The sequence below is a fragment of the Rana temporaria genome, chromosome 1 (genome assembly GCF_905171775.1).
Source record: "Rana temporaria chromosome 1, aRanTem1.1, whole genome shotgun sequence".
Classification (NCBI taxonomy): Eukaryota; Metazoa; Chordata; class Amphibia; order Anura; family Ranidae; genus Rana; species Rana temporaria.
The window spans coordinates 56437830-56464177 of NC_053489.1; the positions used below are offsets into that span (position 1 = coordinate 56437830).

Genomic DNA, 26348 nt, shown 5'->3' on the forward strand with positions numbered 1-26348 from the left:
ATAGGACCTTTAGATACTGGTATTTGAGCTCCCACAGAACAGAAGTTTATCAGTGGCAGGTATTGCTATGGTAAAGAAAAAGAAAACCAGTGCTATCAACCTAAAATAAAGTAACACTACAAAAATGATGTATAGAACGTATGTATCAAGTTGCTAGCTCAAACATTTACAGTGCTCCACCCAGTGCTATGTAACCATAATTCGATAATAACTTCTCAGCAAATATATAAACCATAATGTGCAATAACTAAGTTGGTAAACATTTGCATATAACATAAAGAGCAGTAGTGTAATAAAATACTTCATACTTTCAAAAATAAAAGGTGGTGTGAAACGGTTATGGCAGAAATCTCCAGGCTGATCATGTGACTTGCAGTGTCTGAAAGAGATTAGATTACTCGACATCCGACCACCCTTATTGACTCGTACGAGGTGACAAGTTACAACAAAAGGACAGATATTTGCCTACTGGTTCTGACTGCCTGCCACCCGTGCGATAGGGCTGCATGGACAAGCAGTCAGCCTGATAGGCGCCTATCTGAACAGATAATTTCCCATTGGTTCTCACCCCCATGACCCATGCAATAGGGCAGCATACATGGAGGTCAGCCTTATGAGCTCCTATCTGACTTGTCTGACTAACAATTGTAAAACTGGCATTTATATACCCTCACAAGCCTTATTTTAGCCATCTCTCCTAGATGTGATTGGTTGCTAAAATCTACGTCAATGTAACACCTGTCCTACAACTGTGTCTATCTCATTGGATCCTTTCCCAGTACTGGGCAGTCCTCAATAATGCAAAAAGTGATCTGATGTGATTATGTCAGCGCCACTCTCTACACCAGGGATATGCAATTAGCGGACCTCCAGCTGCTGGAGAACTACAAGTCCCATAAGGCATAGCAAAAATCTGACAGCCACAAGCATGACACTCAGAGGCATGATGGGACTTGTAGTTTTGCAACAGCTGGAGGCCCGCTAATTGCATATCCCTGCTCTACACCATTCCTCAAGGCACCCCAACAGGCCATGTTTTCGGGATTTCCCTCAGGTGAAACGACTGTGGTAATTACTAAGGCAGTGAAACTGATCAAATCACCTGTGCAAAATAATGGGACGCCTAAAAACATGACCTGTTGGGGCACCTTGAGGACTGGAGTTGAGAAACACTGCTCAACATCATTGTATGTGAATATTAAGGGCTATGCTGATGCCCCTCAGGGGCGGGTCCATGACACCCTGCTCTTACAGTATATCCTCAGTCTTTTGGGTTGAACAATGTTGGATGTCATTTAGTCCAGAAAACTGAGGACATCTAGTGGTGGGAAAGCTTTACTGCAGGGGACAGCAGCAGAGAGGAGACAAGTATAGCTCCCACCTCCAGGGAAGCTGTACAAAAAGAAAATAGTCCAGAGTTGTGTTTTATTCTATGATGCATTAGTATAATGTCTACAATTGGTGACTGTATCTAAACTGCACCCTTCTGGACATTTCTGCATGTTGAGCGAAGTTTATCGGAGTTGCATGCTTTAATTGCGGCCAGATAAATTTTTTTTATTTATTTTTTATTTTACTTTTGAGATGGACATAGACTACCTATACTACTCCTGTTTGAGGTTACTATTCCTTGTGATATCTTTACTCTGCACTAGCAATCAGTAGTATTTCTTGCCATAGTTCTAGAACTTTATAGTCTTGCTCAGTTTCCACTAACCCAACTAACAGCTCACTTTTTCTGGCCTATGAAACTTTCAGCATGATCAAGTGAATAGATTAAGCTCAGAAAGAAGTGGAACTCCCAAAAAACGCAAAGCTCCGCCGCCTCCTCCTATCAGCCCGTTACAGGTAATACAAAAAAAATGAGCATCTTCTGTCATATGTTTCTTTAAAAGATCTTTATGGGACTTTTTTCTATTTTCATGTGATTAAAGCAGTATTAAACCAAAACCCAAAAATCTATTATGATGCAGCTTACCAATTATTAGATGTGGTGGTTGCCTTCGTTTTTCTTTTCTTTGGCTTGAGAACTATGGGCCAGATTCACGTAGAATCGCGGCGGCGTAACGTATCGTAGATACGTTACACCGCCGCAAGTTTTCATCGCAAGTGCCTGATTCACAAAGCACTTGCGATGAAAACTACGCCGACGGCCTCCGGCGTAAGACCGCGTAATTTAAATGGGCGTGTGCCATTTAAATTAGGCGCGCTCCCGCGCCGAACCTACTGCGCATGCTCCGTTTCGGAATTCCCGCCGTGCTTTGCGCGCAGTGACGTCATTTTTTCGAACGGCGACGCGCATAGCGTAATTCCGTATTCCCGGACGGCTCACGCAAACGACGTTAATTTTTACATTTCGGCGCGGGAACGACGGCCATACTTTATACAGCAATACGATTGCTGTGTAAAGTTAAGGCACCAAAAACGACGACTAACTTTGCGACGGGAAACTAGACTAGCGGCGACGTAGCGAACGCGAAAATCCGTCGTGGATCGCCGTAACTCCTAATTTGCATACCCGACGCTGATTTACGACGCGAACTCCCCCCAGCGGCGGCCGAGGTATTGCATCCTAAGATCCGACAGTGTAAAACAATTACACCTGTCGGATCTTGGGGATATCTATGCGTAACTGATTCTATGAATCAGTCGCATAGATACTCTGAGAGATACGACGGAGTATCTCAGCTGTGAATCTGGCCCTATGAGAACATTTTTCATGCTTGTCCCATCGGATAATTTAGCATGTCCTGTCCTGATCGGCTGTCTACTTACGATCAGATTGTTGTAGGATCGCTTAGAAAGCGGTATTTTTCATAAGATTTTCTGATTGTGTGTACGGACCTTAAAGAGGAACTGCAGTCTGCTCACATAATTTGTAATAAAAACATCTTTACCATTCTGAAGCCTCCCTCCAACCACTTTGCATATTATTTTATATATACTGCGATTCTGTACTTGCCAAATATGGTGCAGAAATCTCCCTCCACTGAGTCTGGCTGCATCCATTTTAACTGTGGGCAGCTGAAGCTTCTGCCTGTTTACTTCCTGGATTTACACAGAGGCACATCTCCAGCTCTGCAGCTCTCATTGGCCCTCTTATGACTCCTCCCCCCCCCCCATCCCTTCCTGGCAAACTCTCACGAGAATTAGAGAGAGAGCAGTGCATGATGTCATAAGCCTAGGCTTTTTACGAGACAAGAAACAGGAAGTGGGCTGTATAAGGGCTTTACTGGCAGAAAAAAAGTTTTACTATCTAAAGTCAAAAACAACAAGGACAGAAGATATAATAGATGGAAAGATTAAAAAATGACTGAAGGTCCGCTTTAAAGTTGTGGACACAGAAGTGCATTGCCATGTTTCAAGAGGAATTTGGGACAAAAGGTAAAGCCTTTTAAAGTACAGCTTAGGCACAATAAATATTTCCAGATATTCCAAATAAGTTGTCAAATGTTCATTTTAAGTTCATGTCTCAAAAATAAGTAAAGTACAGTATGTAGTTTCACATTCTATCTAGATAATATGTTCTTTATAAAATGATCTGTGATCACAAATTATGCAATAAAATGATCATATATCTGTTGATCAAATTGTTTGTTTTCATGGAAGTAATGATACGTATCGCAGTTCCTTGATGATAACATCATTGCATCCAAAATTCCCATCTGTCTCTCTGAGTGCCAACCCAATCTTTTGTCACCGACAGTGAGGCCTCGTACACACGACCGAGTTTCTCGGCAAAAACCAGCAAGAAACTTGCTGTTTTTTTTTGTTTTTTTTTGCCGAGGAAACCGGTCGTGTGTACATTTTCGACAAGGAAACTGCCGAGGAACTCGACGAGCCAAAAAGAGAGCATGTTCTCTTTTTCCTCTACGAGAATGGAGAAAATTGGCTCGCCAAGTTCCTCGACAGCCTCACAAGGAACTCGACGAGCAAAACGGTGTGTTTCGCCCGTCGAGTTCCTCTGTCGTGTGTACGAGGCCTCATGCATGTTTAGCAGGCCAAGCAAAGACATTTCTTAGATCAGATCATTTCTATAATGAAGCCCACAGGATGTAAGAGGAAATCTTGAAGGCCAACGGGGTGACTGTAGTTAATGAACAGTTATGTTCAAGTTGAATTGGAAGATTTAACTTTTTTTATTGGCTCCTGGCTATGGATAAATGCCTAACAGCATATAAAAAATGGGGGAACTAATGCGTAAACCAACAAGGGATAAAATATACTAAAAACTAAAACAGTAGCAGCCACCTAAAAAATGTTCACACATGAAAAGTCATTTATGGATATGTTTTGCAATTATCACTCTTGAATTATTTGGTGTTTTATGCACGCTATTTCATATAGTTTAAAATATTTTTATAGCAAGCGCCCCTCACCTCCCTTCTATTGTTATACCTTTTAGTAGAGGTGAAAATAATAGAATAACACTGTGAAAATTTAATTAAAAAGTGCAACAATCCAGTGCAGAAATGACCTGTGTAAAAAATATATATAAAATCCGTGTATGCAAAATACATACACTAGAAAAAAAACTTTATAAAAGTGTGCAATAAACAGTCTTTAGTGCAGAAAAAAATGTTCCAAAAAAAATGTAAAATAATGCAAGTCCTTGTGCTGGAAAATCTCTAAGCCACACTCCACAGCAATGTGCAAATAAATCCAAAAAGTGCAGATGCAAAACAATTGTCTCTTAATTGCAGTGATATCCAAGTGCAGGTGCTTTCATCCAGTGCTACTTGCCAAACGTTTCCCCCAGCCTCTCACATTAAGAGGCTAAATAATAAACCTTTCTGTTGTATTCCTCATAAAAAAAACGATCCCTGCTCACTTTCCCTTTATGGTCACAACTCCTGGTTAAATGCTCAGACACATACAGGAAAAAGAGAGTACTCCATAGTGTAGTATTTTACACAAAAAACAAACTTTTATTAACCTCCTTAGCGGTAATCCAGAGTCTGGCTCGGGCTGAATTTTTTATACCAAAAGCGGTATCCCCGAGCCAGACTCGGGATTGCATTGCAGGATACAGGGAGAAGTTACTTACCTTGTCCCTGGATCCTGCCATGTGTCCCCGCTGTGTCTCCTCGCTCGATTCACAGTGCCGCCGAGCTCCGTTCCCTGCGACGTTAAGACGTACGGGGACGGAGTTCGGCGCCAAATTCAAAAAGTGAAAAACACAATACACATACAGTAATCTTACAGATTACAGTACTGTATGAAAAAAAATACACAAACCCTTTGTCCCTAGTGGTCTGCCCAGTGTTCTGCATGCAGTTTTATCAAATAAAAACTGTTCTTTCTGCCTGGAAACTGGAGATTGTCCATAGCAACCAAAAAGTGTCCCTTTACATCAAAAGTGCTTTTAGAGCAGCTAGAAAACAGCGATAATAAATTAAAATCACTTGCAGAATTGAGCGATAGCGATTTGTGGGGAAATTCGTCATCAAACAATAAAAGTAATGACAGCAACAATTCTGCAACTGAGCAAATTTCAGTGTTTTTGATTTGATTACATTATTGAGTAATTTTTATTATAATTACATTATTATTTGTTATAATTATTTATAGTTATTTATTATATTATAATTTATGATTTTGTGTTTCAAACTTTATCATACCCGAGATGTCCACTAGACTCTTGTTTGGACAGATTTAAGTGAGTTATTCCTAAGATTTGCAGGCCTACAATGTAAAACGCCAAATTTCCTTGCAAATAATGGTACCGCTTTTGGTACAAAATTTCAGGCACACTCATACCGCCAGGGAGGTTAATGGTCAAACACTCACATTTAAGCAGAGTTAATTCAGCATATACTGACAGTAACGTGTGCAGGAAGACTTGCGGGTTCGGCCGCACCCGGAAGAGATGTCACCACGGCTCTCTGTCCTCACATGTATCGTGACTGTCCACGTCACTTTTTCAAAGGATTATTTGCACATTGCTGTGGAGTGTGGCTAAGGCAGCGTACACACGGTCGAACATGTCCGCTGAAACTGGTCCGCAGACATGTCTGACCGTGTGTGCGGCCTAGCGGACAGGTTTCCAGCAGACAAAAGTTTCTTAGCAAGCTAAGAAACTTGTCCGCTGGAATCATGTCCGTCGGACATGTCCGATGGTTAGTACACCTAATCGGACATGTCCGCTGGTTATGACGTGTAACCAGCGTCCCGAAATCCCGCGCATGCGTCAAATTGGTTTGACGCATGCGTGGAAGCATTGCACTTCCGTGTTTGAGAACGTCTGTGTCTTCTACGTCACCGCGTTCTCTGTCCGCGGGGATTTTGGTCTAATGGTGTGTACACACATCAGACCAAAAGCTCCCAGGAGACATGTCCGATGAAAACGGTCCGCAGACCGTTTTCATTGGACATGTCTCCTCGTGTGTACGGGGCCTTAGGGATTTTCCAGCACAAGGACTTGCATTATTTTGCATGTTTTTTGGAACAGTTTTTTCTGCACTAAAGACTGTTTATTGCACAATTGTATACAGTTTTTTTTCTAGTGTATGTATTTTGCATACACAGATTTTATATATATATTTTTACACAGGTCATTTCTGCACTGGATTGTTGCACGTTTTAATTAATTTTTTCAGTGTTATTCTATTATTTTCACCTTTATGAAGAGTAATTTATGGATATGTTTTGCAATTATCGCTCTTGAATTATTTGGTGTTTTATGCACGCTATTTCATATAGTTTAAAATATTTTTATAGTAAGCGCCCCTCACCCCCCTTTTATTGTTATGCCTAACAGCATATGCTGTCTGGAAATCTTTTGTACTTGAGTTAATTTATTAAATCAGGGATATACTTAGAACAATTTGTAGAGTAACCTTATGTCCTGGAGGAAATATACACTGCATAAAACGAATGGCAATTTGTCCCCAGACCCATATTCGGACTATACTCAAGAAACATAGAAGAGTTGGCCATTAAGTTTGTGATTGAGCTGGCAAATTATATCCCCTTTTCAGAAAATACAGCTTTGTCATTTTGTTTGATCAAACTTTTTATTAATTGTATAATAATCCCATTACCCTGACTTTACATGTCCCGATTGGTGGAGTTTCGGTGGTTTTGGAGACCTCTGCATCCAATTTCTGTGTGTGGAGAAACCTCTGACCCTTGCAGTCAACACAGAACTAGCACATGGAGCAAAGAGATGTCAGTATTGTAAAGCCTCGTCGTACACACGATCCAACTTTATGGCCATAATTGTCTGTTGTGTTGGATAATCCGACCGTGTGTATGGAGCATACCGACACAACGCGTCCATCAGACAATTATGGCCATAAAGTTGGATCGTGTGTACGAGGCTTTACAATACTGACATCTCTTGTTGGCTGAATTAACGACAACAAAAGTTGGCTGTTCATGCTCATCAATTGTTGGGCAATAAATCTTTTACGTCGGTTTATCTGATTGTGTGTACGCAAGTCCGTCCAACTAAAAAGTACAAACACGCATGCTCAGAACCAATGCTAAACATCAGACAACAATTGCCCAAAGGGTGGCGGTAAAAAGCTGAAAACCACGTGATTTGGTGAATGTTGGCAGAAAATGTTGGAACCAAAATCCCCGGAAAAGTTGTATGGAAATCCGAACATGTGTAGGAGGCTTATAAAGCAGCATTTTGTAATAATGAAATGTAATAGGAGAGACTACTTGTGAGGTCTTTGGGTTCATTAGGATCCCATAGAAGCCCCACACAGTATACACAATAAACACCCACATTTTTTCTTCTCATTACAGCTCAGTGACATGTCCTCTCCAGTATCCTCAACATCAACTCCGCTCTCAGCCAAAGGAGAAGTCTTCTTCACAGAAAAGGGCAGCAAGGTAATACTGAGTAATAGGTATAGTAATGCTGATAGACATCAAATGAATTGGAGACCCCTGTTCTACACTTATGGAAGGCTTCTCTTGCAGATTTTGTTTTTGAAAATCTAGTGGCCTTGGAGTCATCAGAAGCAAGGACTCTTTCTGAGACTCTGAGTCACTCCAGGCCGGCCCCGGATGATTGAGGCGCTGTAGTCTTCCTAAATTTAAGGAGAAACTTTCAGCTTGCAATGATGCGGTGCACAGCACTCTGAATCTAGAGGATCATCCTGTGGCTTCTACCAGTGCTGTTTCGAGTCTAGGGTTCCTAAGGTCTCAACCACTTTTCCAACTCTTTCTATACGGAGATTGGAAACGGCCTGATAAGCTTTTTGCTCCCTCCTAGGAACTTGGTTCCCTTGTACTCTAAAGGGCCCGGTTTCATCCCTGTCTATCCTGTTCCAGGGACTGTTGACCTCTCACTCTTTAATTAAAGCTTGGGTCTCGTATATGTGAATTGGATTGCGATTTGAACTGCATCCGATTCGCATAGGTCTGGGTCCACCCATCGTCCATTTTTAAAGAGTCATGTACGTTTTTTCCATCCAGTTCAGGTGTGAATCCAAGTGTCCTACACTGTAAAAATTCTCACTCTGCTCCAATTTATCCCAAAGGTGTTCTGTCGGGTTGAGGTCAGGACTTTGTGCAGGGCAGTCAAGTTCCTCCACCCCAAACTCGCTCATCCACACTATGGCCCAGATTCAGGTACCACTTGCGCATTATTTGTGGAGGCACAGGGCAACGATTTTGCCCTACGCCCCCGCAAATAATTTGCGCTGCCCTCGATTCACGGAGCAGTAGCTCCGTAAATTGCGAGGGCGCGCCGGCAAAATTGCCCGGCGTAAGCGCGCGCAATGTAAATGACCCCGCCGGGGGCGGGAATCATTTAAATTAGGCGCGCTCCCGCGCCGAGCGTACAGCGCATGCTCCGTCGGGAAACTTTCCCGACGTGCATTGCGGCAAATGACGTCACAAGGACGTCATTTGCTTCAAAGTGAACGTGAATGGCGTCCAGCGCCATTCACGATTCACTTACGCAAACGACGTAAAATTTGAACGTCGCGACGCGGGAACGCCGGGTATCCTTTAGCATTGGCTGCCCCTGCTTTTAGCATGGGCAGCCTTACGCTAAAGATGCCGTGCGCAACCGACGTAACTTGCGTACGCAGGGGGCGCGCAACATTGTGAATCGGCGTAAGTATGCAATTTGCATACTATACGCTAACCACAATGGGAGCGCCCCCTAGCGGTCAAGGCAAGATTGCAGCCTAAAATCTGCGTGGCATAAGAGCCTTATGCCACGCAGATTTTAGGCTGCAGTCGGCGTAACGAGTTCTCTGAATCAGGAGAACTCGTTACGCCGGCGCAAGTCGGCAATTGCGCTGCGTAACTATGGTTACGCAGGCGCAATTGCTACCTGAATCTGGGCCTATGTTGCCAAAAGTATTGGGCAACTCCTCCAAATAATTTGGTGGAGGGGGGATTATGGCGTGGGGTTGTTTGTCAGGGGTTGGGCTTGGCTCCATAGTTCCAATGAAGGGAACTCTTAAGGCGTCAGCATTCCAAGACATTTTGGACAATTTCATGCTTCTTTGTGGGAACAGTTTGGGGACGGCCCTTTCCTGTTCCAACATGACTGCGCACCAGTGCACAAATCAAGGTCCATAAAGACATGGATGAGCAAGTTTGAGGTGGAGGAACTTGATTGACCTGCCCAGAGTCCTGACCTCAACCTGATAGAACACCTTTGGGATGAATTGGAACGGGGACTGGGAGTCAGGCCTGACCTCACAAATGCTCTTCTGGAAGAATGGTCAAACATTCCCATAGACACACTCCTAAACCTTGTGGAAGACCTTCCAGAAGAGTTGAAGCTGTTAGGCCTTGTACACACGACCGAACATGTCAGCTGAATCTGGTCCATCGGACCAGTTTCCGCAGACATGTCCGACCGTGTGTAGGGCCTACCGGACAGTTTTCCGGCCTAGTGGACAGGTTTCCAGCGGACAAAAGTTTCTTGGAAACTTGTCCGCGGGAAGCCTGTCCGTCGGACATGTCCGATGGTCAGTACGACTCATCGGACATGTCCGCTGGCCCGAAATCCCGTGCGTGGAAGCATTGAACTTCCGGGTTCGCGCACGTCACCGCGTATTCTGTCCGCAGGGAATTTGGTCTGATGGTGTGTACACACATCAGACCAAAATCACCCAGCAGACATGTCCGATGAAAACGGTCATCGGTCCGTTTTCATCGGACATGTCTGGTCGTGTGTACGAGGCCTTATAGCTGCAAAGGGTGAACCAACTCAATGTTGAACCTTACGGACTAAGACTGGGATGCCTCTAAAGTTAATGTGCTTGTAAAGGCCGGTGTCCCAATACTTTTGACAATATGTGAACCAAACCTTAATCTTTTCTACAGGGGTTGTATGTGGCTCCCGCTTTTTCATTTTAAGAGCATTCTTTTCATGACTAGTGGGGTCAAATGGACGTTCGTTTTCATCTGCAGTGAGGAGAAATTTTGGAACGTACAGAATGGAAAATTTTTCCAGAGCAAATTCATTTTTAACAATGACGTTTTCATTGCAAAATCTATAAAGCAGATACAATTTTGAAGTAGTTTCAAACAACATTTGTCAAGTCATTGCATGTTCTGAGAATTTTCATACAAACGTTTATTCATTCATCGACTAGTGTATGGCCGGCTTTGGAGGTAAGCTCCAAGCAGATATGAAAGACACAAATAAATGCAGAGCTTTATTCACTAATTCATTGTTAAAGAGTAACTTCACTTTTGTTGAAAAAATAAAAATTCCCCTCTGGGTGATGTACATTGTTGGGATTTTATCAAACTTTGTTGCAGTTTCCTACCTTTTTATTATTCTAAAGAAATGGCTGTGTGTCCATGGGGAGAGTGAATCTGTATGGGAGTAATTTATGTCATTCTCAATCAGCTGCTGCACCTGCAGGGCTCGAATAAGGAAAGTAGCAAGGTCTGCATCCCTTTAGACAAAATACCCTTTGGGAGTATCTCACCAGAAATGAAATTTTTGTTGCAGGAGTGCTCAAAATCTGACTTGTATCTTGGTGTAGACTTTTGGGAAAATCAGTGAGCCAATCACACAAGCAGGAAATTACATTTCTTGGGGGGCAGGTAGCCATATTGCATTTTTTATTTTTTTTTTGCATTTTACAGAAAATTTACAGCACTGCAGATTGAAAAAGAAAGGTCATTTTAAATACCGTATTTATCGCGGTATAACGCGCTCCCGCGTATACCGTGCACCCCTAAAGTTGCCCCGAATCCTGTGGAAAAAATTTTTTTTTGTACACAGTTTTGGTGTCTTGCGCGGCAGCCTCGTCGGGTCCGGCGTCCGTCTGCGGCTTCAGGTGTCCTCTTCGTCGGGTCCGGCGTCCTTCTGCAGCTTCGGGTGTCCTCTTCGTCGGGTCCGGCGTCCTTCTGCAGCTTCGGGTGTCCTCTTCGTCGAGTTCCGGCGTCCTTCTGCAGCTTCGGGTGTCCTCTTCGTCGGGTCCGGCGTCCTTCTGCGGCGTCCTCACGTCTTCCCCGCTCGTTTCCCGCGCCGAGTTTGAATACTGCGCCGACATATACCGAGCGCAGTACACTCGTGTATCGTCGGGCAGGCTCGGAAACTCTCGCGCTGACGTCCTGTACGCTCAGGACGTCAGCGCGAGAGGCACCGAGACTGCCCGAAGATACACGAGTGTACTGCGCTCGGTATATGCCGGCGCAGTATTCAAACTCGTGGCGGGTATCGGCGTATACCGCGCACCCACGATTTTGCCCTGATTTTCAGGGCAAAATAGTGCGCGGTATACGCCGATAAATACGGTAACATTCAATTACATTATGATTTTTGTATACCGCGCACTTTTTTGCCCTGAAAATCAGGACAAAATCGTGGGTGCGCGATATACGCCGATACCCGCTTCCCGCGCTGTTTTTGAACCACTGCGCCGACATATACCGAGCGCAGTACACTCGGGTATAGTCGGGCAGGCTCGGCTCCTCTCGCGGTCACGTCCTGTACATCCTTTACGCGAGAGGAGCCGAGCCTGCCCGACTATACCCGAGTGTACTGCGCTCGGTATATGTCGGCGCAGTGGTTCGAATACAGCGGGGATCGAGCGGGGAGGACACCACGATGGCCGCAGAAGGACGCCGGACCGGACGAGGCCGCAAATGGACGACGGGCAGGACGCGATGGACGACGGGCAAGACACCGACGAGGGGCATCCAAACTGTAAGTATTTTTTTTTTCCAGAAATTTTCCTTCAAGTTCGGGGGTGCGCGCTATACGCCGGGGCGCGTTATAGCAAGATAAATACGGTATTATATATTTAATTTTTTTTGCCACAAAAGTGAAGTTACCCTTTAAGAGCCGGTTCACACAGGGGCGACTTGTCAGGCGTCCCCTTCATTGGTCAGTCACAGGCTGGGGGAGGGACAAGACCTGTAAGTGTTTAATAGCAGCAGAGAGAAATCAGGTCTGCCCTGTCGGACCAGGCTGTGCCATGTGGCAGAGCTGTGTAAACTCTCAGGACTGGATGGACAGGAATACAAATCCTTTGGCAGGTAAAGCAGCTCTCTTATATGCATCTCATCTGTCTATTTAGCTCTTTGCTTTGAGTTCAGCTTTTACACTGATTTCTCCTGGAATTATCCTGCTGCTTACTGGTTCAGCTGTTTTTTGTTTTTTTTTGTTTTTTTTATATAAATGATGCATTGTTTATTTTTTATTTTTTTTGTTCCCTGTAGGATGAAAATGTGCTTTACAGGAGAGAATTCCGAGACAGACTGAGCGACAGCACAGGTAAAATAATAGGTTTCATGACTTAGGTGGGTCATAGATTACTCAATTCTCTTTTCTTCCACCATTGGTGACAGACAATCAATCGATTCCCTCATCAGCACGGAATGCCTCCCGCAGCACTATTGTATTCTGCCAGCGGGGGGCGCAGGGAGCCTTCCTGACTGTCAGAGAACAGATTACAATGATTAATGCTAGCGGCGATAGCCACTGGCAGTAATCCGATGTAGAAAAGTCTGACAGACTGATTGTACCCCGAGTTGATCGATGGATTGACTGCTTTCACCCCCACATATGGCTTTAACTGTAGCAGATGGGTAAAGTGATGAAATCATTCCTGCAAACTTCATAGTAGTCATAGGTGGTCAGAAAGCTGATTATTGGCAGATTAGTTCTAAAAAAAAAAGTCTCATTCACTGCAATAATCCTCCTGCATATGGGCACCTTAAAGTGGAGGTTCACCCAAAAAAAAAAAATTAACATTAGATTGAGGCTATTTAAAGCGTGAGTTCACCCATAAATGCAGTTTTTGCTCTTTTACCCTTAGATGGATGCTCATTTTGTCTAGGGGAATCGGCTAGTTGTTTTAAAATCCGAGCATTACTTACCGTTGTAGAGGGCGATCTTCCTCGCCACTTCCGGGTATGGGTCTTCGGGAGCGGGCGTTCCTTCTTGATTGACAGTCTTCCCACAGGCTTCCAACGGTCGCATCCATCGCGTCACGAGTAGCCGAAAGAAGCCGAACGTCGGTGCGGCTCTATACTGCGCCTGCGCACCGACGTTCGGCTACTTTCGGAAAATAGTGATGCGATGGATGCGACCGTCTGAAGCCTGTCGGAAGACTGTCAATCAAGAAGGAACGCCCAGTCCCGAAGACCCATACCCGGAAGCGGCGGAGAAGATCGCTCTCTACAACGGTAAGTACTGCTCGGATTTTAAAACAACTAGCCGATTCCCCTAGACTAAATGAGCATCCATCTAAGGGTAAAAACAGCATTTTACCGGCGAACCTCCGCTTTAAGGGGAGCAGAAACGGGTATTTTTTTTTAAATCAATGCCGTACTTACCGTTTTAGAGATCGATGTTCTCCCGCGGCTTCCGGGTATGGTCTGCGGGACTGGGCGTTCCTATTTGATAGACAGCCTTCCGACCGTCGCATACAGCGCGTCACGAGTTTCCGAAAGTAGCCGAACGTCGGTGCGCAGGCGCTGTATAGAGCCGCACCGACGTTCGGCTTCTTTCCGCAACTGGTGACGTGCTGTATGCGACTGTCGGAAGCCTGTCAATCAAATAGGAAGGCCCAGTCCCGAAGATCATACCCGGAAGCGGCGGGAGAACATCTATCTCGAAAACGGTAATTACGGCATTGATTTTAAAAAAATACCCGTTTCTGCTCCCCTTAATTAGCCTCAATCTAATGTTAAAAAAAATTTTTCGGGTGAACTCCCGCTTTAAAGAGGAACTGCAGTCTGCTCACATAATTTGTAAATAAGACCATCTTTGCCATTCTGAAGCTTCCCTCCCACCTGGCGTACTGTTTTATATATACTGTGATTCTGTGCTTGGCAAATATGCTGCAAAAATCTCCCTCCACCGAGTCTGGCTGCATCCACTTTAACTGTGGGCAGCTGAAGCTGCTGCCTGTTCACTTCCTGGATTCATACAGGCACACCTCCAGGTCTGCGGCTCTCGTTGGCCCTCTTATGACTCACCCCCTCTCTTCCTGGCAAACTCTCATGAGAGTGAGAGAGCTGTGCATTATGTCATAAGCCTAGGCTAATGGCCAGAAAGGAAACAGGAAGTGGGTTGTATAAGGTATTTACTGTCAGGATTTAGATAGCAAAACCTTTGCAATCTAAAGGCAGAAGATTTAATAGATGAAAAAATGACTGAAGGTCCGCTTTAACCACTTGCCAACCGCCATAGCAGTTTTACTGCTACTACAGGGTGGCTGTGCTGTGCAGGATCATATGTCGGTCTTTTTTTGTTTATGGCGCAAAAAATGTAAACGCAAAGGTGATTAAATACCACCAAAAGAAAGCTCTAGCTGTGGGGGAAAAAAAGACAAAAATGTTATTTGGGTAAAGCGTCGCAGGACTGCGCAATTGTCAGAAAAAGCGACGCAGTGCAGTATGGCAAAAAATGGCCTGGTTATAGAGGGGGGGGGGGTAAACCAATTTAGAGCTGAAGTGGTTAAAGAGGAACACCATTTTAAGCTCCAAAGGGCTTCCAAGGATTTCGCCTTGAGGAGGTGGGGATGGCTGATGGAGGCCCTTGGATCACTGAACTCCTTTTAAAATTCTGGTTATAGGACACGTTTTCTCAATTCAACTTTTTGAGCGACAAAAAATCTCCCTGAAGAAGACAGACGATATGGGTCGAAACGCGTTGGTGTGTCAATATGGATGGCAATTTTGTAATGTAATAAATGGTTCCTCTGTATGATTTTTGCCATGTATGATGGAATATGTCCTTCTAGCTTGTAACCAGAGCTCCTATTTTAATCCAATTCATAACATGTAATTCTACTTTGGCATAATAAAAAAGATTTTAATCAAATCGCACATTTTTGACCAAATTACTTTGCTTCTAAAAAAAAAACCTGGGGGAATTGTCCCATATTAACCATTTGAGGGCCGCCTAACGCTGATATAAGTCGGCAGAATGGCACGGCTGGGCACAAGCACGTACAGGTACGTTGCCCTTTAAGTGCCCAGCCGTGGGTCGTGCGCGCTCCACCGGCGAAGCACTCGCAACCCGGTCCAAAGCTCCGTGACCGCGCCCGCGGGACCCGATCGCTGCCGGTGTCCCGCGATCAGGTCCCCGGAGCAGAAGAACGGGGAGAGTTGAGTGTAAACAAACCTTCCCCGTTCTTCTCTGTGGCTTGTCACTGATCGTCTGTTCCCTGTTGTAGGGAACGACGATCAGTGACGTCACACGTCCAGCCACGCCCCCCTACAGTAAGAAACACAAATCAGGGCACACTTAACCCCCTTACCGCCCCCTAGTGGTTAACCCCTTCACTGCCATTGTAATTTTCACAGTAATTGGTGCATTTTTATAGCACTTTTCGCTGTGAAAATGACTGTGGTCCCAAAAAAGTGTCCAATGTGTCCGCCATAATGTCGCAGTCACAAAAGAAATTGCTAATCGCCGCCATTAGTAGTAAAAAAAAAATATTAATAAAAATGCCATAAAACTATCCCCACGATATGGGCTCCCTACATGAGGTATAGGGAGGGCATAAGAGAGGGAAATTGAGCTAGACTGGGGAGGTTAGGGGGGGGGGGAATATGGGGATGGGAGGAGGAGAGGGTTGGAATTTTTTTTTTGTTTTTTTAGGGGGGGGGGGGGGGTGGTAACGAGAAATGAATTGGAGGTAGGGAAGGAAAAGATAACTCACATTGAAGTAATGAAGCGAATAGTAGATAAGAGTATTTAAGATGATAATATATAGAATGGTATAATGAGATGGTATAAAAGTGTGCAAAATTAGAATGAGAGTGTGAAAATCATAAAAATAAAGGGCCAGATTTACAGAAGAAATACGCCGGCGTTATCTACTGATACACCGGCGTATTTTCAAATTTGCCGCGTCGTATCTTTAGTTTGAATCCTCAAACAAAGATACGACAGCTTTTGGCTTCGATCCGACAGGCGTACGCCTTCGGATCGTAGGTGTAATACTTTGGCGCCCGCTGGGTGGAGTTTTCACGTCGTTTTCCGCGTCAGGTATGCTAATTAGCTGTTTACGACGATTCACGAAGGTACGCGCGGCCGTCGCATTCTCTTACGTCGTCGCTAGTCAGCTTTTCCCGGTGTATAGTTAGTGCTGCTATTTCTTGGTCTATCTTTAGACTTACCATGTTAAAGTATGGCCGTCGTTCCCGCGTCGAATTTTAATTTATTTATTTTTTTTGCGCAAGTCGTCTGTGAATAGGAAAGGACGTAACTCACGTCGACGTTCAAAAAATCACGTCGGTGCGACGTCATTTTGCGCAAAGCACGGCGGGAAATTTCAAAACGGAGCATGCGCAGTCGGTTTGGCGCGGGAACGCGCCTAATTTAAATGATCCACGCCCCATTTGAATTAGGCGGGCTTGCGCCGGAGGGATTTACGCTACGCCGCCGCAACTTTACAGGCAAGTGCTTTGTGAATCAAGCACTTGCCCGTAAAACTTGCGGCGGTGTAACGTAAATGCGATACGTTACGCCGCCGCTATTGTACCTGAATCTGGCCCAAAGAATTTATGAAACTATCCCTTATTTTGTGAACGCTATAACTTTTGCACAAACCAATCAATAAACGCTTATTGACATTTTTTTTTTTTTTCTTACCAAAAATAAGTAGAAGAATACGTATCGGCCTAAACTGAGGGGAAAAAAAAACGTTTTTTTTTTATATATGTTTTTGGGGGATATTTATTATAGCAAAAAGTAAAAAATACTGATTTTTTTTTCAAAATTTACGCTCTACTTTTGTTTAAAGCGCAAAAAATATAAATCGCAGAGGTGATCAAATACCACCAAAAGAAAGCTCTATTTGTGGGGAAAAAGGGACATACATTTTGTTTGGGAGCCACATCGCACGACCACGCAATTGTTAAAGTGACGCAGTGCCGAATCGCAAAAAGGGGCCCGGTCCTTTACCTGCATAATGGTCCGGCTCTTAAGTGGTTAAGACTTCAATGTAAACCCTCCACAATCGCATGAAAGTCACACCTGAATGATATACATGTGAGTTGTGTGTGGCTTTGTAGAGGACACACAGTCACATGGTCAAAGTCGCACTCGTTCCAAAGTTGCATTGAAATTGCATCAAGCCGCACTGTAAGGTTGCAATAGAAATTGCACGATTTTGAAGTTGCACAAGTGTGAATGGAGCCTTAAGCCTGGTACGCACGATCGGATTTCCATCGGAACAAGGCGTAGGACTTTTGTCCAAAGGGCGTTGGTCAGGAATTTGTATTGCAAATTTTGCGGAAAATCCGACAATTGTCCGATAGAGCGTACAAACGGTCGGATTTTCCGACAACAGCCTGTCGTCACACAATTCCCGTCGGATAATCCGATCGTGTGTATGAGGCTTAAGTTGTACTTTAAGCTCTGGAATTGTCTTCACCTGAGATGGAGAAAGGCCGGAGTCTGCGACCTACAACAGCCATGGATCAGCTGGAAGGAGCTCAAACATTGGCATGTACCAGCTGGAAGGAGCTCAAACATTGGCATGTACCAGCTGGAAGGAGCTCAAACATTGGCATGTACCAGCTGGAAGGAGCTCAAACATTGGCATGTACCAGCTGGAAGGAGCTCAAACATTGGCATGTACCAGCTGGAAGGAGCTCAAACATTGGCATGTACCAGCTGGAAGGAGCTCAAACATTGGCATGTACCAGCTGGAAGGAGCTCAAACATTGGCATGTACCAGCTGGAAGGAGCTCAAACATTGGCATGTACCAGATGGAAGGTTTTGTCTTCCAGTCTGGTAAATCCAGTAAACAATTCGTATCCGTGTGTTACAATTTGCAGAAAGATGTCATTTGCTCAGGTGTCATAAAACTCACACACAACTGCATGTCAGACATCTGTTTCCCTGGCATCTTCTCCACTGTCCCCCACTGCCTGAAACACGTCACTGTCACTACTTTAATAACCTAGGAGTTTAGGGCACACACTGCAGGAATGGGAAGATACTTGGTGGTATTTGGCAGCAGCATTCAAAGAGAAGAACTACATTTAACCACTTGCTTACTGGGCACATAAACCCCCTTCGTTCCCAGGCGAAATTTCAGCTTCCGGCACTGCGTCGCTTTAACTGACATTTGCGCGGTCGTGCGACGTGGCTCCCAAACAAAATTGACGTCCTTTTTTCCCCACAAATAGAGCTTTATTTTGGTGGTATTTGATCACCTCTGCGGTTTTTATTTTTTGCGCTATAAACAAAAAAAGAGCGACAATTTAAAAAAAAAATATATATTTTTTACTTGTTGCTATAATAAATATCCCAATTTAAAAAAAAAAAAAAATTCTCAGTTAAGGCCGATACGTATTTTTCGAAGTTTTTTTGTAAAAAAAAAAAAAAAATCGCAATAAGCGACTGGTTTGCGCAAAAGTTATAGCGCCTACAAAATGGGGAACAGAATTATTTTTTTTTTTTTTTTTTTTTAACTAGTAATGGCGGCGATCTGCGATTTTTATTGGGACTGCGATATTGCGGCGGACGTATCGGACACTTTTGACACAAATTTGGGACCATTCACATTTATACAGCGATCAGTGCTATAAAAATGCACTAATTACTGTATAAATGTGACTGGCAGTGAAGGGGTTAACACTGGGGGGTGAGGAAGGGGTTAAATGTGTATCCTGGGTGTGTTCTAACTGTGTGGGGGGGGGGTGACTGGGGGAGGTGACCGATGCTGTGTCCCTATGTACAAGAGACACAGATCGGTCTCCTCTCCTCTGACAGCACGTGGAGCTCTGTTTACACACAGAGCTCCACGTCCCTGCTCAGTTACCGACGATCGTGTGTACCCGGCGGACATTGCGGCCGCCAGGTACACGCATCGGCTTCCCAGCGATGCACCGGGACAGTGTTTACCCGCTGCGCGCCCCCCAGAGGCGCGCGCAGGTAATGCACTTGAAATGACGTCCAAAGACGTCCAGTTGGCACCTGAGAGCCGCGCTGTTGACGTCTTTTGTCAATAGCGCGGGTCTCAAGTGGTTAAAGAAGAAGTCTAGCCTGAGAATTTTAGGCTGGGCTTCACCCCAATTCATTTTGCACTCCTGTGCCCCGTTTTCGGCGGAGAGCGGTCTGAAGTCCGCTCTCTGCTGATGTTGCTGCAATCAGTCAAGGCACCGCGTCATCCCGGCCTCCCAAGTCTGGATCCGCCAGGTGCTTTGATTGATGGCCGTCTCAGTGAGCCGCTGACACGGCTGCTCCCCACTTCTCCACAGATTAATGATCCAGTGAGTGTTGGAGGAACAGAGGAGAGATGCTGATTGACAGTCAGCATCTTTCCTCTCGGGGAGGAGTGAGAACTGAGCCATCAGAGATGTTTGGTGGCTGACAGACCCCCACGGTACAGTTCCATTATGTGATGTGTGTATACTCAATATACGCCAAAATAATTTATTTTTGTTTTTAGTGTCCCTTGACCCACCCTATAATTACCTTACCAGGGCATCCTGCTGCTCCTCTTGTGACTGCCCTTGGTCCCAGCAGTTGGCTGCTAGACTAGGGTGACCAGACATCCCCAGTTTCAGGGGACAGTCCCCTGATTGAGGACACTGTCCCCGGACCAAGTCTTTCCCTGGTTTTGTCCCCAGATTGGATTTAATAGGGGACAGGGGCAATTTCAAAGACAATCAGTGCAGAATTAAAATAAAAAAAATAGAATTACACCCCTCCGCTCCGCCGTGCCTACTAGCATAGAGGGTGTATTTTTTTCCATTATCTGTGCCCCTTTCTGATGATCATGTGCTGGTCGGAGCGGAGGGAATATTTCTTCAGTTTCGGGCGCATGCCCATTCAGCTTCGGTTGCATGTTCTTCTGCCTTGGCTCAAATCCTGGCCAGCCACCTGCCTATCTCCTTGCCTTCCCTGGCGGAGTGATCTTCCTCCGCTCCCCATCCAGTAGTAGCCAGGGCCCGAAGAGTAAGACTTGAGAGGCTGTGAGGCGGCGGCGACGGGCAGAGAGTCGCTGATTGTTGCCAATACTAGTAAAGAAAAAATATGTCCCCGGATTTCATTTTAAAAATCTGGTCCCCTTATGCTAGACCCCCCTGAACATTGTCACAGGGGAGGGGATCACATGCTCCTTTATACCAAGTAGTGTTGCCAGATGCGATTGGTTAAAAGGGTTGTAAAGGAAGTTTTTTTTTTTCCCTAAATAGCTTCCTTTACCTTAGTGCAGTCCTCCTTCACTTACCTCATCCTTCCATTTTGCTTTTAAATGTCTTTATTTCTTCTGAGAAATCCTCACTTCCTGTTCTTCTGTCTGTAACTACACACAGTAATGTGAGGCTTTCTCCCTGGTGTGGAGAAAGCCTCTTGAGGGGGGAGGGGGAGAGAAGGAGTGTCAGGACACACTCTACTTTGCAGATAGAGAAAGGAGCTGTGTGTTAGTGGACGTCCTGACACTCCTGCTCGCCCCCTCCCCCCTCAAGAGGCTTTCTGTTTGGAGCCACGTCGCACGACCGCGCAATTGTCAGTTAAAGCGACGCAGTGCCGAATCGCAGAAAGGGGCCTGGTCCTTTACCTGCATTTTGGTCCAGGTCTTAAATGGTTAACTGCGTTCAATAGGCTGAGTGACCATTATCGGCTGCTTTAGTAGGTCAACCCAATGGCCATATCTGTTGGCAGTCTCTTCACCTATAACCAAGACCTGTTGGGCATCACCTTCTACTTGACTATATTTATAATAAACTGAAATGTAACTTTTCAGCAGCATCATTTATTGTATAATTCTTCACTGATTTCAGGGGAAGACAGTCTTCTTGATGTGAGCTCAGAGGTGGAACAGCAAGATAGTCTTTCACTACTGCAATCAAAAGTGGCTTCTCTGACATTGCTAAACAAAGAACTGCAAGACAAGTTACAGGTTTGTAGAATGAAAATGTCCTTAGGTGACCACAGTCACTGAATCAAAAAAAAAAAAATGAAGCCATACAAAAATAAAAAGATGACTGAGGCCTCGTACACACGACCGAACATGTCCGCTGAAACTGGTCCGCGGACATGTTCGGTCGTGTGTAGGGCCGACCGGACAATTTTCCGGCCTAGCGGACAGGTTTCCAGCGGACAAAAGTTTCTTAGCATGCTAAGAAACTTGTCCGCTGGAAGCCTGTCTGTGGGACATGTCCGATGGTCAGTACGACTCATCGGACATGTCCGCTGGCTCGAGAACCCACGCATGGCGTCGAAGTGATACGACGCATGCGTGGAAGCATTGAACTTCCGGGTTTGCGGACGTGGCGGCGTCCACGTCACCGCGCTGTCTGTCGGCGGGGATTTTGGTTTGACCATCAGACCAAAATCTCCGAGCGGATATGTCCGATGAAAACGGTCCGCGGACCGTTTTCATCAGACATGTTCGCTTGTCTGTACAAGGCCTCATGCAAGCACCCTCAGCAGTGTTCTATGGTTTGTTCCACTTCCTGTAGCTCTCTTGTATCCTGGACAGCTTAGTCCACATGTGAAATGGGGGAAAAATATAAATAAATGTAGCGCACCCCCATGGGAGCTGCTGGCGAATACAGTCCTATCTCCCCCTTAGAGCGCACACAGCATTTTCTACATTCTCCCACTCGCTCAGAAAACAGTCTAGGGGTTTGTTTTTGGAACGATGAACTGCGATAGGGAGAGTACATGGTACAGCAGGAACATATCAGGAATATTAAATGTTGGGTTTACATATTTGTTGTAGATTTCCCTCTCTCTAACTTCTTTCTTTTACATAATACCTGCTCTCTCATTGCATGGCAAGTACAGTGGATCCTTGGATTACGAGCATAATCCGTTCCAGGAGAATGCTCGTAATCCAAAGTACTCGCGTATCAAAGTGAGTTTCCCCATTGAAGTCAATGGAAACAAAAATAATTTTTTCCGTATTGACTTCTATGGCATGCAATACTGCATACGGCCAGAGGCGGGGGGTGCCGGAAAGCCTCGTAAACACTTGGAAAGGGCTGAGGACACCTCGGCTGAACTCGAAAAACCTTAGAAACTTAGGGCCAGATCCACAAAAGGGATACAACGGCGTATCTACTGATACGCCGTCGTATCCCTGTTTCTATCTTTGGAACTGATCCACAGAATCAGTTTTCCAATAGATAGGCAGAAGATCCGACATGTGTAAGGGACTTACACTGTCGGATCTTAGGATGCAGTACCGCATCCGCCGCTGGGGGCATTTCTCGTCGAATTGCCGCTTTGGGTATGCAAATTAGCACTTACGGAGATCCACGAAGCTTTTCAGCTTTGTTTTTTCTCCGCAAGTATTAGTTTGCAATTGTAAAATTAGGGCTGCTTTTACAAGGCCTAAACTGTTTAGGCCTTGTAAAAGTAGACCCTTCTATCCCGCGTCGCCGTCTTTTTTTTTTTTTTTTCAAATTTTCTTTTTTTCCCGCCGCAACTCGTATTTTTTTTTTACGCCCGTCGCAATTCTCAAAACCCGACGCAACGTAAAACCGCGCAAAGCACATCGGGAAAATGACGTCGTGAGCATGCGCAGTACGGCCGGTGCGGGAGCGCGCCTAATTTAAATGGGACTCGCCCCATTTGAATAGGAACGCCTTGCGCCGGCCGGATTTAAGTTTCACAGCCGAAAATTTCAAGGTAAGTGCTTTGTGGATTGGGCACTTAGGTAGAAATTTTCCGGCAGTGTAACTTAAATGGGAATATTTAAGTTACGGCGGCTGGCTGTGGATCTGGCCCTTAGTATTTTTGTGATTTTTCAAGCATTTCCGATCGGTGCCGTTCGGCTCTGCTTGGCTCCGGCACCCCCCACCCCACCCACCCCCCCACCTCAGGCCAAAACGTGGTATTGCACACTGCTTTGGCTTGAATCCTGCTCCTTTTGCGAGACAACCCTCGCAAACAGAGTCAGTGTTTTTTTTAAATACAGTGCCGTATTGCGAAACGCTCGTTAACCGCAATCCGAGGTTCTACTGTAGATTCTATTTTTGATTTTTTTTATAAAAATATCGTTCTACTTATTTTAATATGGGTTGTTTACAATGTCTGTCCTTTTTTTACAGGAAAAAGCCAATGCGGAAGCTATAACAGATATTAGTTGCGATTCGTTTCATTCCACCCAAGCAGAGTTATCTGTTGCCAAAGATAAAGAAGCAGCCGATATTTACGACAACTCGGACATTTCCTTTGAATCCCAACCAGAAGTGACAAAATATGAACTAAAAGTCAAGCAGCTTGAACAAACGATAGAAGAAATGCAGATAAAACTCGAGGAATCGGAAACCATAAGGAAGGACCTGGAAACGCATATCCAGACAATATCTGCAGGCTGCCGCACGTCGTTCGGTACAGAAACTTCCGAAGCGCCTTCTGATACAGACCTTCAGCCTCAGGGATCACTCAACGAAGGAAACGACGACGCAGCACTAAAGCCAAATCTTCAAAGGATGTCAAGGGTTGACCAAGAGTTTGATGAAGAAGGCATTGGAAAATCAAACGAGGACAACGCCATGGTTCTGGAAGAGTTTGAAGTGCTAAAGAGAGAGTATCAGGACGTTCTGGCTGAAAGTGAAAGGAAAGAAAATGAGATGAACGACTTACGACACCAAATAGATGTTGTAACTCAAAGCATTGTCAATTCGGTGCCCATAGAAAGACAAGAGGAGATGGAGAAGTCTTACTGCGCAGTCATAGACAAGTTAAACGTAGAGAATGCTGAACTTAACAATAAGCAGGAAGAGCTTCTAGAAGAAGTAAAAAAATTAAGGAAAGAGTTGGACTGTCACAAGGAGTCTGTTACTTTGGCCAATGGGCATGAAGAGGAAGATCGGTCTACTATGATCGATGAGTTGACCAAACAAGTGAGTGAGTTGACTTTGCTGTACAGTGAAGCCCAAACGGAACTAGAAAAGACAAGGCAAGCTTCCAATCATATCTCATCTGACTTCATTCATAAAGATGAGCATTTGAAGCACTTGCAGGAGGTTGAAGAAAGCAAAGAGAAAGTAGAGAATGACCTGGTCGATCTAGCATCTCAGCATGCCAGAATATTGGAGGAAATGTGTGAGCTTAAGCAACAGTTGGACAAGGAAAAGGAAGACGCACCAGATTTGGAGCACGAGAGGGTTATTGAGGACTTTAAGAAGCAGATGGAAGACATGAAGGTGGAGAAGAATGGACTGATGGAGCAACTTGCTTCTCAGGAGAGCAGAATGAAGGGCTTGGAAGGGGAATTGCAGCAAGAGAAGGTCTCTGTCCAGGAGTCGGCTGTAACTAAAAGGCTATTGGCAGAAAGGCAAGTTTCTTTAGAAGATGAAATAAGCACGTTGTCTTCGCAAGTAAGTGATTTATTGAAGGAAAAAGACAAGTTTTCTGTAGACAATGGACAGGCTCAAAGGGACATTACCAAGTTAAGGGAGAAAAAAGAAGTGCTGGAAGGCCAACTTAAATTAAAAGAACAGGAAATTGATGAACTCTGTATGAAATATGAAAGGCTTCAGGAAGATCTGGTGGAAATGAAGAAGCGGTCTGAAAATACTTCAAAAGTAGACGAAGACAAAGATAAAAAGGTTTGTACCCTTTCTATAGAGAAAACTATAGTGCAATGAATCCAGAATTCCTGTTAAGATTTAAAGAATCAGGGCCGATCCTGGGCTGGTGCGTGGTGTGCACCGCACCCAGGTGCCGCAGAGGTATTGCAAGGGGAGAGCAAGTTTTTTCCACTGAGGGCCAGGGGGTCACATGCAGCTGCTGGGAGCTTTCTCTGTCGACCAGCACGCACAGCACAGGAGAGCGTAGAGGGACCCGAGCGAAGGGAGGATCTGCCCATCGCCCTGCCCACCTAGGTACTGATGACGAGAGCTGAGCTCCCTCAGAGGCTGTGCCCAGCCCACTTGCCATAGAAACATTTGTAATGGGGAGGAGTTGGTAAGATGACCACACCCATGTGGGGGCACCAGAAATATTTCTGCACCCAGGCGTCTGTGACCCAAGGATCAGCCCTGTGTAGAATATTGAGGTCTCATTCAAACCTATTCATTGTAACACGTGCATTTCACTACATCATTGCATGTACGTGGATTAGCCATTGTTATTAATAGCGCTAGTTCATATCTTGGTTATGCTTTGATGTGCATTGTTCAACCTTTTTAAAGAGTTGATGCTCATTATGGTGTCTATTGATAATGCCAGTATGTGAAAGTGCATGAGAACATGTACAGAAAGGTGTGAACCCCAGTGTTAATTTTGTCGTATAAAACCAACTAAAACATTTTAGTCAACTAACTTAATACCATTTTAGTCAACTAAAATACGACTAAAACTAAAACAATTGAGATAACTAAAATACAACTAAAACTAAAATGCCATTATAGTCAAAAGACTAATGCCGCGTACACACGATCGGTTTGTCTGATGAAAATGGTCTGATGGACCGTTTCATCAGACCAAACCGATCGTGTGTGGGCCCCATCGGTTATTTATCTATAGGTTAAAAAAATTGGAACTGGTTTTAAAATTATCTGATGGATACCTAACCGATGGTAAAAAAACGATCGTCTGTGGGCACGTCCATCGGTTAAAAATCCACGCATGCTCAGAATCAAGTCGATGCATGCTTGGAAGCATTGAACTTCATTTTTTTCAGCACGTCGTTGTGTTTTATGTCACCGCGTTCTGACACGATCGGTTTTTTAACTGATGGTGTGTAGGCACGACTGACCATCATTCAGCTTCATCGGATAACTGATGGAAAAATCCATCAGACCGTTTTCATCGGATTGACCGATCGTGTGTACAGGGCATAAGACTAAAACTAAATTGAAATTTGACGTCAAAATTAACACTGGTCTGTAGTGCATGTTCATACCTTGATAACATATTACATTTTTCACTCCAGCAGTATATAATAAGTGTGGAAATTGTAGAGAAATGCTTAAA

General features: G+C 44.8%; 1 protein-coding gene across 2 annotated transcripts in view; it reads left to right on the forward strand.

The window, feature by feature from the left end:
* Positions 1-26348, forward strand: part of RAI14 (retinoic acid induced 14) — a 264682-nt gene that overhangs the window by 223254 nt on the left and 15080 nt on the right. Inside the window, exons 11-15 of one of the 2 annotated variants that reach the window (XM_040338172.1) lie at positions 1759-1848; positions 7759-7845; positions 12661-12715; positions 21197-21315; positions 23474-24979. In XM_040338172.1, the coding sequence (XP_040194106.1) occupies positions 1759-1848; positions 7759-7845; positions 12661-12715; positions 21197-21315; positions 23474-24979 (1857 nt within the window). The remainder of the gene's footprint in view (positions 1-1758; positions 1849-7758; positions 7846-12660; positions 12716-21196; positions 21316-23473; positions 24980-26348) is intronic. The other variant, XM_040338181.1, reaches the window with a different exon arrangement.